The sequence below is a fragment of the Alexandromys fortis genome, unplaced genomic scaffold, assembly GCF_014885135.2.
Source record: "Alexandromys fortis isolate MF-2015 unplaced genomic scaffold, M_Fortis_MF-2015_v1.1 scaffold_44, whole genome shotgun sequence".
NCBI lineage: Eukaryota > Metazoa > Chordata > Mammalia > Rodentia > Cricetidae > Alexandromys > Alexandromys fortis.
This window is the reverse complement of record NW_026067921.1, coordinates 10,588,359-10,602,306: the sequence shown is the minus strand read 5'-3', so window position 1 is coordinate 10,602,306 and position 13,948 is coordinate 10,588,359. Positions and strand designations below refer to the sequence as shown.

The 13,948-nt window shown below is 41.9% G+C and overlaps 1 protein-coding gene across 1 annotated transcript in view; it reads left to right on the top strand.

Moving 5' to 3' along the window:
* Positions 1-13,948, top strand: part of Snd1 (staphylococcal nuclease and tudor domain containing 1) — a 399,970-nt gene that overhangs the window by 220,489 nt on the left and 165,533 nt on the right. Inside the window, exons 13-14 of the mRNA XM_050141445.1 lie at positions 95-205; positions 13,572-13,644. Of these exons, the coding sequence (XP_049997402.1) occupies positions 95-205; positions 13,572-13,644 (184 nt within the window). The remainder of the gene's footprint in view (positions 1-94; positions 206-13,571; positions 13,645-13,948) is intronic.

Below are 13,948 nucleotides of genomic sequence, written 5' to 3'. Positions count from 1 at the left end.
GAATGCCTTGACACCTCCAGGTGCTATTACTGTTTCTGTTCATTGAGCCCCATGTGCAACCCCAGTGTTGACTGATCTCTCTTTTCTGTTGCAGAAACATTGCTGAGGCTCTTGTCAGCAAAGGCCTAGCCACAGTGATCAGATACCGGCAGGATGATGACCAGAGATCCTCACACTATGATGAGCTGCTGGCTGCAGAAGCCAGGTAAGTTTGAGAACTCACTAACCATACTGAGACTGATAGCACCACTTTTTTCTGTGTCACTCTTGTGTTTCTGCCTGAGCCTGAGTAGAATAGATTGGAAATATTATGCAGATAGAGCTTGAATCATTTCTATGTTAGAATTTTTGCCAGTGGAAAACAAGAAAGGCATTGGTTAAACATAGGCCTCCATTCCCGTGTTCCCCACCATCCTGAATCAGTAGCTTGTAGAATGTGGCCACCCTGGGTTGGGATTATAAAAGGAAGGAAGCCTGGATGTGAGTGAGCACATCATGTCTGATAATCGTATGGTGATCATCGCCATTCCTGGGACTGTCAGAAAAAACTGTCTATGCGTGCCTCCCCTCCCTTCCTCTCCCATTTATCACCTCTGAACCTTTTGTCATGTACAAAGGAAATGAAAACATTTATTAGGAAATGAGTTTTGGTTTCAAACACTTCTGACAGCTGGCAGGAAAGCATTTGAGAAGCCCTGTGACATTTTACTTTTGTCCTTCATCCCTATGGCTGGTTACCCCGAGGAGAAGCACAGTGCACAACTAGATTTCTTGCCATGACATCCCTCAAGGCTCCTACTCTTAGAGACTTTAGTCTGCTCAACTGATATGGATACCTCAGGAGTCCGTTTAGACTCTGCAAAATATCTCCATTGTATCAGAGTGATTTGTGTGGATTTGCCTCACTCAATAGTTTTTCCGTGGCCTGCAGGACCTGTTAGTTAAGAAGTTTGGTCATTGTGAGATTATGCGTTCTGTTAGAGAAGCCTTGAGTTGGGCACATATTACCTAATTTTGGTTTCACACCTTGTCAATGAGATTATTTCTCTTGCTCTTGTTCTCATATCCTACATTGTGATAGAGTGTCACATAGAATGTCCGTGGAGAAGTCAACCTGTTGTGACATTTCTGATTCTTTCTTCTGGGCTTTTCTTCATTGTCCAACCTACACATGAATTGTTCCATTATCTTTGGAATGATGTTCACTAGTAACATTTAAAAAAAAAAAAGGCTCCCTGTGCCTAATAACTTGGTAGGTGAGGCAAGAGAATTCTGAGTTCTAGTCTGGGCTTCACAGCAAGTTTCAGGCCGTCCTTGGCTATATGTAGACTCTGTCTCAAGTAATAGTGATATAGTAACAAAATGTGGTATAGATTCATAATGGGTGTTTCCCAAAGATAGTTGGTCTTCCCTCTCTCTGCTGTTGTACGAATATAGTATGCTCAAAAGCACCATGAGGGGAAATATCAATACACTTAATATTATATAGACCCTTCAGGAAATAGACCTTCACCAAACTGGTGGAATTCATGGGATGGGTTGATGGGCAGCTTGGTCATTGTGATCTGATAGTAACTTGAGAGCAAGTGAGGCATTAACAGTGTAAGGACCACTTACATAATGATGGGATACATGACCATATTTCTAGGTCTGGGTTCACCGTGTTGCACGTGAACACCTAATTCTAATTGGCAGGCGGGCATGGAAATAATCTGCAAAGGAGCTCAGGAAAGGGAGGCCAGAGTCAGCTCTTATTACACTGTTAGAAATAGCCTCGGTGTTGTTTAATGATTATACACATAGAAGGAAATTTGGGGGAGATTTAGGTTTTAAGAAGAAAATAAGCCTTTTTAGTGCAGATTTTGTGCTGAAGTAATGTAACAAGATGCTTGCTTGCTAAAGCAGTGAACTACCTAGGGATAATTGTGTTGAGCCATTGCTTTCAGACTGATGGTGGAAAAATTGGCTTCTAAGCCCTTGCACTCTTGCAGGTTGAGTAAATGCAGAAAGATTAACCACTTCCCCAAGGCCGGGAGGCATTGCCTGAAGGCAGTACAGGCCCCATAAAGGATTAGTGCCAGCAACCAAGATAGCTGAAGTGGTTTTTCTTTGGAGCGTCATTGTCAGTGATCCCTAGTATGACAGCCCAAGGCCATCTCCTAGATGCTAACCCCCGCCAGATGAGAGTCAAGAAAGACCAAGATTCTCACTAGGTCGAGATTGGTGGTTTTGTCAACATTCAGAAAGATCTCTCACATTGAGGACTTGTTTTCCAAACCACCTACCTGCAGACACTGTTTTGTTTCAGCTTACCTTCATTCGGTCCACCCTTCCTTCCCCATGACGCCTCTACATCCCCATCCTTGCCTCTGTTCTATAACTCACAGCCCTTTGTACATGCTGCTTCTGTCCTGCATCCTGCCTGTCTATTGAATATTATCCAAGTTTGGGGCTCTTTTTCCCTAGATGGATTAGCTTCATGTTTCCAGTTGAACTCTGCTGTGTGATTTGGTGCTCTGTCGATTAGGTTTCTCTCTCTGCCTCTCAGCTTAGAGTCCTCTGCAGATCTCATTAGTGAGTTGTTTACTCCTCTTCCGGGCCATGAATAGAACCCCTCAACAAGAAATGCTCTGGTGATGACCCCAAGTCACTCCCAACATGGACTGTCTTTTGTTTATCATTCCTTCAGCCACTCTTTAATCTTCAGTGATTGTGTACTGAACCAAGCCAAATTGAATTAATTTCCCTAGGAAAATTCCTTGAGTTACTAGTATATCTAACACTTTAACAAAGGCCAAATTAGTAACATCTGCTACATTCCTGTCAGTCATCCATTCTGAAGCTCTTCAGGTTCCTACAAGATTGTCTTCCAACAATGATGTCGATTGCCTCGGATTTCCTAGCCCCCTAACCTTGCTTACCTGCTTTTTGGGGGTTATCTGCTGGTGGGATCTGCAGTGACACAACATGCTCTTCCATTGACTTTGCTTTCCAGTGTACTGCTTGGCCATTAATCCCTTTAGAGAAACACTGTAAGCTTTGGGAAAAGGGCAGCCTGTTAACTTCTCTGACTTCTCAGGTCAGCACAGCTGCCAGCCTAGGAGTCGATGAGCTTTCTCCTGGCTCTGCAGCTCCTACTTTCTCTGCAAGGGCTGGTGACTTGCCAGCCTTTCTCAGGTTATCTGATAGGAGTTCAAGGGGCAGGACTTAGGCAGTCACTGGAGTGCAGGTGAGAAGATGGGGAAGTAAGGACCCCACTGTGCAGCCAGCCAGTTGCATTCCAGTGCATTGGCTTGCTTGCTTGAAACAAGCTCTCCTTTGCTCTCTCTTCAGCTTGCTGACCCGTGCACAGCCTTTATTCAGCTGCTTGTCTGCTTATGGGCAACTTTCATTATGTCTCAAATGCCTGGACCATCTAGAAGAAGCCACATTTCTTTGTTTAAAGAATAAATAAGCCTGTTAATTCCCCAATGGTTGCCTTTCTTTCTAGCTCAGGTGTCTGTCATCAGCCACCTCCTCCATCTTTACCTTGTGTCCAGGCAAGATAAGGTTTTGGCATTTCCTGGGGGGTACTCTTGGGCCTTGTTTCTCTCTTGGGTTCTAGTGAGAAGCTCTTGATTTTTGTCCCAAGGTTTGACAGCTCCAAATTGTTTGTCCTTGGAATTTTTTACAAAAATAATTTAGATGCACATGACCCATGTTCACTGCGACACACCTGATTTGTTTCCTTTTTTGAGGCATCCCATAGTTCTTCTCTGCATGGTTCTAATGTTTAACCCGTTGATTTACTCTAGTCTAGACAAGGGTTTTACACTTTAATCAGAGCATCTGATTCCTGGAGGACATACCTATTAGCTCCTTTTGAAGTATTTCCAAACCGCTCCCCCAAATCATTTTTCCTGAAAATGTTATTAAAATGTCACATATTCCATCCCCTGTATTTGTTGTAACACATCCAGTTTGATTTTGGAAAGACCAACATGCATTTTTCACCCCCATGGGAGACACCATCGCTGTGGACTTTTCTTGTTGACAGTGTAGAGCATAAGCTGGCTTCAGACTCCCTGAGGGTGGCCAGGAGTGGGGTGGGGGTCTGCTTTTTTCCATCTGTAGAGTGCTGGGTTTACAGGCGTGGGCTACCACACCTACCTTTCCATGTGGGCTTTCACTGAACATGTTATTCATATTGAGGACCAGCTGGTAATGCCTGGAGTCAGATCAAAGCGTGGCTGCTGCCATGCTTCTTTGGGTCTGTACAAATGGGAAATAACATCAATGTGTATTCTCTCTTCTGTAGTTAAACAGCTATTTTTTCCAGAGCTATAATGTTTTAATGTGCTTGTAGGCCCAAAAGTTGAGTGTCTTAAGTAGGAGGAATGGAAGTTCAGACCACCCTGTTCTAAATAGTAAGACCCTATCTCACATAACAAACAAAGACAACCCTACTATGTAGTCCTGAATGACCTGGATGTCATTGTGTAAATGGACAGGCTGTTTTCAGATTCACACTGTTTCTGTCTCCCAAATGCTGGGATTAAATGCATGTACTATCATGCATAGCTTGCAACCTAATATTTTAATTATTTCTGGAATTTGGCTTTATTCATTTAAGGTACTTTTTCATCTCAGATTTTGTGATTTCAAGGTCAGATATATATATATATATATATATATATATATATATATATATATATATATAAAATAATGAAATTGATGCCTCAGCTGGACTGTGGAAAACAATAGTACTGAGCAGTGTAGCGTCTGAGCAGATTTAAATGACTTTAGATTTATTTTGGACATAAGAAATGAAGTTAGGATGATTTCAAGCAAAAAAACGGACAGGCCTTCTTCCTTTCATGTATATTCTGTTTCTTCATGACACCCTATAAGCTTGGGAAAGTGGTGCTGTCCTTAGTTAGTCTCTGAGAGGCAAGCATAAACCTGCCCTTCTCTGCTGTGTGTGGCTTCCCCAAGAACTCATTTCTCTGAGTGAACAAACTCTCTCTTTAGAACAACAAAAAACAAGTGCTCCTGCCTTGCTAGTTCTCTCTCCAGTCTCCAAACCCCACAGGCTTCAGCCCCTTGCTTTTTCGGCATGATTGGCAGAACTTCCCATTGTAGGCTTCTCTAGCTGAAACTCGGGGAAACTGTCAGAGTCTGATCAAGGTTGTATGAGTTGATGACTCTCCTTTGCTAAGCCAGTTTCAGTGGCACTGTTATGAGGTGTACTGCTCTCTTCAGGTGACTCCTGGTGACTTAGGGGTCACGTTGATCTATCCAGTATCCTCGAAGTGATAGCCATCACTTAGTGAATGCATATTGCAAGTTTCCTGAAGTGTTTTCAGGGCCACAGGGAGAGAAATGCCCTTTTTCTACACATGCTCAGTCAAAGCTGCTCCCCTGCTATTCTCACACAGAACAAAGTTTCTATAAACTTTAAAGAAATAGGAAAAGGTCATGCCTCTAAAAACAAATGGGGAAAAAATGGTGCAGTCCTCCCTGCCTTATTTCAGCACGTCTCATATGTACAAGATCCAGGAACAGCATTCTCGCCACAGAACCAAGACCAAATGGAATCAGCAAGATGGCTCAGAGGACTAAAACTCTGGCTGAGCAAGCTTGAAGACTTGGGTCAAATACCTGGAACCCAAAATTTAAAAGTCAGGAAGACATCTGCAATCCTAACACTTCTGCTTGAAATAGAAAATGGAAACAGGAGAATCGCCCAAAAGCCTTGGGCCATCTAGCCTGGGGTATACAGCTGTGCAACACAGAAACAGGAAATATCCTGCCTCAGCAGAGTGAAAGGAGAAACTCCCAAGAGTTGTCCTCTGATCCCCCTACACACACATAAATAGATAGGTAGATTAGATAAATGGATGGATGGACGGACAGATAGATGGATAATAATGTAAACATCATGACAGTAGACAAAGTCAATGAACTTATATGTCAGATCTTAAGCTGAACAAATAGTACATTTCATTACCGTAAAGCCCACAAGAAAATTAGTGTGGAAATTGAATGTATGTTTTTTGCAAATATTTGTGTATTTTAAAATGTTAGAGCTGTTATGTCCTATCACATGGTTTGGATTATATGAATTAATCCAAACTCCAAGAAAGCAGATATTGCTGTCAGGAAGAGTTGTTCTTCTCTGCTTTATCTTGCATGCAATGGGTTTACATTCATTTCTCCTCTTTAGTCCTTTGAGTAGATCCTGGGTCATAGGCATTGAGAATAATGGTAGAGAACAAAAACGAGAATAGATTCAAACCTTTGCAAAGCATGTAATCCCTAAAGGATGGGTATTACATAATTTGAATAGCTAGCATCTCTAGATACTGCTATTTTTCCTATTTCTTTTTCGTTTTCACCTGTTTTCTTAGCCTTTCCTTTTCATCCTCTTTATTATTAACAATGCTTGCCTTCATCTTTTTCTATCCCATCTCTCATTTTTATTAAATTTTCCCACGAGAGTGTCTCCTTGAAATTTTTCTTCTGTTCAGACTCTGTTCTTACCTTCTCAATAGTTTAATGGTTCAACTTTAAGCCAAGATTTCTCACTTTGTATCTAATGGCCCCAACAAGTGAAAATTCTCTTTAAATAAAACTGGAACTACTGAACAGCTTTTACCAGAAGCTTTTCTCTTCCCTGATCATTCACCAGTCCCTATAACACCAAGATACTCTGGCTTTTAGCTTGAGCATCATAGAACGCAGAAGTAGAGGAATACTTGTCTGGCTTCTTCTGCCAGCTGTGTTATCTCATAGCAGAGCAGTTTGGAACCCAGAAAGGAGAGTGGCCTTTTTCTGAAACAGTCTTCTGGCTTCCTTTCTTTTTATCTCTGGAGGTGCTCTTTTCTCTTCACCCCCACTTCCATTTTTGGATTGCAGTTTGGTGTTGCAATCATGAGGTTGCTAATTGACATCAGTACATGGTGTGGATTGGGGAGGGGGTTCACTGTTGGGGGTAGGGTAGATCAGCTATTGCAAGTGGATGTGATAACAGGAAAATGCATTAAACGAGCTGTGGTGGGGAAGTGATTTGAAGACACAGCTGAATGTGGGGAAATTTAGCTTTTCCCTTTCTTCAGAAAAGATGATGCACTCAACATCCAAATAGCAGTAATCAATCTGCATTTAAGGCAGCACAAATGGCCACTTCTGGAGAGCTGTATAATGCCTCCATTTTCAATGAGTTTTCTCCTTTAGGATATTAAGAGGATCTGTTCACGCTCTTCATCCTCTTTTCTTCCTTCCCCACCCCTGGTTCTGATGTAAGCTCCGGGAGCTCGCTGGTGACTGAGGGGCAGGGGGCTAAGTTGGAGCCCTTTGCTTAGTATGCTCCCCTGGGTACCAGGTTTGTGGGGAGTTCTGCCAGTCACAGTCAGATACTAAGCTGCTAATGAGCACGTCTTACATAATATTTCCTGCAGTCATTAGTCTGTGCTGATTGTATCCCTTCAGAGGACATTGTTCCAGACTCGCCTTTCTGACCATCTGATCACTGTCTCCATTTCCCAGTGCGTGCAGCTGGCCTCTTCAGAGCAGCTCGTCCATTGCTTGCCTTCTTGTTGTCCTTTTAGCTGAGTTCTTGGTCCTTCCAGAGAACATTGACACATTTGAAGATCATCATATGATGAATACAGTTTTAATCTGAAATAAACTGTAACAGTGAAGTGATAACCAATTGAGAAACACCACTGTAAACAGTTCCTGACCACTGTAAAGCAAATCCCATTATGTGGCCTTTTATGGCAGATTTAGTCTTCATTACTTTAGCAATTGTAACCATGGTTATAAGCAAAGTGAACAAGGCATGGAGCAGACAAGCTTTAATTTCTCTGCATGCTTGACTCTTTCTACTCCTTACTTCTGATCTCCTTCATATGCAGTTTCTGGCTCCTTAGTTCTGTTGCTTCTGAGTAGCCTCCACCAGGCTATCTCACCGGTGTGAGATAATCCGCAGCGCCATGATGCTCGCTGGATTGAGCTCCTCTGCAGTGCTAGGTGCTATAGTGGTTCTGAGAGCTGAGCTTATATTAGGTATATCTCTAGCCTACTTGGTTATAGTCCTTGAAAAAAATATCTTAGAAGGGTGGTATTTTTTTAATTAAACACTGATCTATCATTGCACAGTATTTTATAGCTGCTTGTGAGTTCTTCATAGCTTTCTTTTATTTGCTTGTTTCTTTGCATCTCAATTTCTAGTAACCTCCTTCAAGCATTTCTATTTTATCTTAAGCTGCCTCTGTTCCCCCTCCTGCTTTGGACCCAGAAATTGAGAAGGATTACTTCCTATTCCTCCTGCTTCTGCATTGAGTTCAGAGAGCTGAACTTCCAGAGAATACCAGCAGGTTCAAGTCAGCATAGCTGGAAAAGCATTTTCTAAAATGTGTTGCTTTTCACTCAAGTCAAAAGACACATTACATTTTAATACAACTGTAAAGATGGACTTACGTGGTAGAAAGAGGGAAAAGAACTGGCTTTCAACCCCCCTGCATAATAAATAAGTAGATGTGATTTTTTTCAAAAGTAATATAAAACTTCTATAACTGCCTTTTGTCTGTTAAACAATATACTTTGTCAAGTTTATTATGATGAATGCAAGAAAATCACAATGTGTAGGTTATGTAGATGAATAAGTAAATAGTTGCTGAAGCAAAGATACATTTAAGGAGTAAGCTGCATGTGAAAGTCATTCTCTAATCTAGGAGCATCCACCATTCGTGTCTGTAGAAGCTAGTGTGTTCTGTCCACTTTCCTTTGGGAAAGGGAGGTACAGAAGATAAATCTCTTCTTCCTCACTCTGTGACATAGCGGTGGTTTTATGCCTCTGAATTTATGTTAGGAGATAATTCACAAACTGCCCACCAGTTTATTTAAAAGTTATTCCTTGTGGCATCATTTATAATAATGCAAGTAATCTATTCATAGAAATATCTAACAATAGATGATTGTTTAATTCTGAACCATGGATCCATGAGATGGATTTATTGTAGAACCATTAAAAATGAAGAAATAGTGACATAGAGAAGTGTTCATTTACCCATTTGTTATGGGGGAAAAAAAAAACCCCATGTGCCCAAAAAACTTATCCACAGTGGTACCATTTTTTAAGTATAAATGGGAGATATGTGTATTTTAGCTCTCAGAAGACATTAGAATAGAATCATGCGTCATTTCCTATTTTTTTCTTATGGTGAATTTTGTAATGAGGACAGCAAAAACTGTAAAGCAGTGTCACTCCGGCAGTTTTAAGTAATCTGCTTTCTGAGCCTTTGTGATTCCTTGGTGACCACTTATTTCTACCTAGTACTAATACTCCTTTGGTCCTAATCTGAGACCAGTAGCATTTGCTTATCTTTAGCAACTGTGTGACCATCCCTCTGCATGAGCTCATAATCCTTCCTTTCCCTTTTTCCTCTCTCTGCGGTCCCGCTGTCATGCCTCGCACAGCAGCATGTGCCTTCATTTCTTTCGTGTGACCCCGAGTCATCATATCTACTGACTCATTAGTCCGCCCACCTCCCTAGACCACAGGACTCAATTTCCTCTTTTCCAGTTTGTGTGCTCTCCATCTTTTCTGTCTGTCTTATCAGTAATGCTCATGTTGTTGAAAATGCAGCTGCATAATCTTAGAGGTCCCCCGCATACACTCAGACACACCTGTCATTCTGCACCTGTGTCTGCTGTATGCCTCACTTCTGAAGCGCAGAATCCTATTGCTTTCTCAGCTGCCAAGGCCAAATGGGTTTTTGGACTATGTTTCAAGAATCTCTGTGTTTGGTTCATGCTGAAATGCTGTATCAGCGTGGCTCAAAACAGTGGGAGGGCTGGCGCTCTTTGTTCTAATTTGTAACCTTTTTGTTGAGATTACTTTTACTTCTTCTAAGTCATTCCGTTTATTGTTTACGGTGGTCAGAGCTCTGGGAGGGGGCACATGTGAGGAGATGGGGTTCTTTTGTACTCTGCCCTAGAGCACGAATCATGACACCACATCCACAGGAGCCAGCAGTCCTCATATAGTTGCCCTTCGGTAACTTTGGCATGATCCATGTCTGTAATTTGAAGAATTTTCAACATTCTACAGAAACATTTATTGCCAGGCTGTGGTTGTACGTGACTTTAATCCCAGCACTTGGGAGGTAGACACAGGGGGGTCTCCGAGTTCATGGCCAGCCTAGTCTAGAGAGCAAATTCTGGGACAGCAAGGGTACACAAAGAAACAGACCAAAAAAAAAAAAAAAAACCCACCTATTTACTTGTTCAGGTTTACTAGGCACACTTTAACTGAACTATATGGCCTTGTGCTTCTGTAATAATGAAAATACAAATCTGTGGTCTATAACAAACATTAAGGACATTATCCTAACTAGCCCTCAAAGGGCCTGAAGTTTAGCTGTAGGAAGGAAGACTAGAACAGGAAGCAATGCAGATTTGTTTTTTGCCAGTTACAGCTCCACACTAAAGTTACATGTGTGCACATGCACACACAGTATTTGTGTATATAATTTCACTGCCATTTCAGAGTTCATGGAAACTACCTGACCTCCAAACTCAGCTTTAGCTTTAGAATTACTGATGTAGCAGCTCTTTTTCTTTTTTAAAAACAGGATGTTTTTGTTTGCTGTTGTTATTTGTAGCATAGTTTCATGTGGCCAAGACTGGCCTCAAACTTACTGCACAAATGGAAGGCTTTGGTCTCCCAATCTCCTGCTACCCTCTCCCAAATGCTAGGATTATAAGCATGAGACATCTTCCTTAGCTGTGGTATTTGTTTTTGAGACTGACTACTGATAAATGACCACTCTTATTTTTTTATTCATTTTTATGTCTCTTTATATGTATGTACACATGAATGGGTTGCCCTCAGTGGCCAGAAGAGGGTGTTGGATCCCCTGGAGCTAGAGTCATAGAGTTGCTTTGCGCCACTTGACTTGAGTGCTGGGATCCAAACTTTGATCTTCAAGAGCAATAAATGGTCTTAACCACTGAGCCATCTCCTTAGCTCCAAGTATATGACTGCTCTTTTAATTTTCAAGTGAAGAACCTGGAAGAGCACATATGTACAGTATGTAAGAGAAAATTGAATTAAAGGCTGTGGTTTGGAAATCATAGAATAATTGTGACCACATGGTAGGTGCCTGTGAAAGTAAATTGTTAGTATAAAAATTTCTCCTTGGAGCTAAGGGTCCATTAACTTAGGTTATTACACTTGCTAGCATGTCTGAGGTCCTGGGTTTGGTTGCCATTGCCATTATCATCAACAATAAAAGAATTTCCATTCAGTTTCCTCTTGGCCTTTGTTTGGGATCTAAGTAGCTGAGTGAATTGATTCTTTCTAGGTCTGTAGCAACAGGTTTGTTTTTTCCGCTGACCAAAAGATTTAAATGAAGGAAAGAAGTATTAAGAGAAATCTTGAGTTGTTCCAATTGACCCACCATATAATATAGTGGAAGTCAGGTGCCTGCTATCGGGTTCTTAGTCTCTTTAATGAAAAAAATTAAGACAAGACTGAAACAGAAGTACAAGAATTTACTTAGGTTTAAAAGAAAGCACACGTAGGAAAACTAATTCTTTGGCTGCCCAGAGGAGGTGAGTGGAAAAGATAAGCCCAAGAGGTTGACCCAGTGGCAGTGATTGGAGCTTTACAAAAGAATAAAGAAGCCCAAAGTATGAGGAATTCCAAAGCATATGTAGCATATGGCCAGCATCCAAAAGAAGAAGTTAAGTCCTTCTGAGTCAGGACTCAGTAGGGCAGATAGACCCTGCCAAACCCGTTGGCAGCTCCTAGGGACTGCACTAGGAGATGGGAATACTAGAAAGAAAAAGTACTGCATCTTAAGGTGAACCTGCCTCTCTTGGGGTGGTTTCCCAACCAGGTCCTTGACCTGCCTGACTGCACTAAGTCTAATGGAAGGAGAAAAGGCATATCTCCTGGAGGAAGATCCCATTCCCTGCTGTAACATGATGGCCAACCTGGGTTCTATTCCCTTGATTCACTTGGTGGGTGAAAAACCTACTTCCCAAGTTGCCCTTTAACCTCTAAAGGTATATGTACACATGCTCACACAAACATGTTAAATACATAAGCACAATTTTTTAAAATAGATAAGTATTCACCCCAGAGAGGGAGGATAGCCACAAGCCATAGAGTGTTACATAAGTCTGTCTCGATGAACCCGTGAGCTTATTGAAGTTATTTACAGGAGCCATGGCAAACATCTATACCACCGTTAATTCCCCCCTATGCAAACTTAGAGATACTTTACCAACTCGTTTACAGGAAGCTATACCACTCACTTACAGGAAGCTATTCCACTCACTTGCTCTATACCAACCACGCACTTAGAGGAAGCTATTTCTCTCACTGGCACTATACCAACTTGCTTACAGGTAGCTGTTCCACTCACTCACAGGAAGCTATGCCACTCATGGGTCTTGTACTACTCACTTACAAGAAGCTATACCACTTAAGAATCTCCCTCAGAAACTGTTCACTGTTGGAAACAGCCACACACAAAAAATGAAAGCTTCATTCTGTTCTTTTGGAAAAACATTTCAAGTCAGCTGAGTGAGTGACAGAATACCTGGTATGGCTTATTGAATTGTCAAAGCACCAGCTGCAGGTAAGAAGTGTGGCCATTCTAGGTGGTGCTGAACAGTGCCTCCCTGATTTGGTTTGTTGAGGTTAGGTTAACAAGGTGTGACACCCCCTCCCCCACCCCGAGAATAACCTCTTTAGAGAAGCATTGCTACCCTCTATGTGCAGACCCGAGGAGGAAGTGAAACCAAGTGTACATACACAGCGCTGATCCTGCTCTAGCAACTTTCTCCATGCTTTCTTAGAACCTAGAAACCCTACTAAGACTAGAACCTTTACTATACTTAGGTCTGTAGCTAACAGTACCCACATGGGCCTTCTCTAGTAGCGGAAGGGCCTAATTGTGACTTTCTGTGTTCACCAGTAACCATGTCTAGTAGTGCTGGGTAGTTAAGAGGTGGAAGGTTGCTACCAACCACCTATGGTCAGATTTGTGAAATCTGCTGTTACCACCCACAACTAATTCAAATGATGCTTACTATCAGTTATATAGTTCTCACTAATTTTTTCCTCAGTTTTAAATGCCTTTTCTATACAGTATTGCTTCATTCCAGGCAACTTATCTTTTTACCTGGGAGGAACTTATTTCCATTAGAATTGGGACACTAGCTACATATTTTACATTTAAAATGTTTCATGTGATTAAGCACCGAAACATTATTACTTGTGCTTCTTAGGAGTGTGCACTTCCTACTTATTCTTCCTTTGTGCCCAGAACAATGCCTCTAATTTGGAAACAAGTAAGGGAGCTCTCTGATTACCAGGCATTGCTAGCTGGTAACTGGGCTGGTAAGAGGGGCAGCTTCCTCCATCTCTGTCAGTGACTGCTGCTCAGCAGGGTATCCCGGGTTTGTGTAGTGGTGCATCTTATGTCAGCAGTCCTGTTCCTTCCCCTCCCATACCCCTGACTCTCTCTGCTGTGGGTTTTCTCCTAATGGGTTTTTCTCTTCTGCCCTTACAGAGCTATTAAGAATGGCAAAGGATTGCACAGCAAGAAGGAAGTGCCCATCCACCGAGTTGCTGACATTTCTGGGGTGAGTTGTGCCCTTGAATCCAGCTGTGGCCTCAGAGCCTCCAAGAGCCTGTGTGCTTCTTACTCAATGAAGGACTCCACTTATGTGCTTTCTGTAGCTCTGTGCTTTTCAGGCCCTAAATCTGATCCCCACCCCCCACTCGTGTTTGTATAACAATTCTGGCTTACATTATGGAAAAGGATAATTTTAAACCTCCATTCTATTTATTCACCTGAGCTGTCTCTATGTTGCTTGTAGTCTTTAAGTGTTGTGAGTTTAGACGATACTTTATACTTCCCTGTCATACTGAAGTAAAATTAGCTTT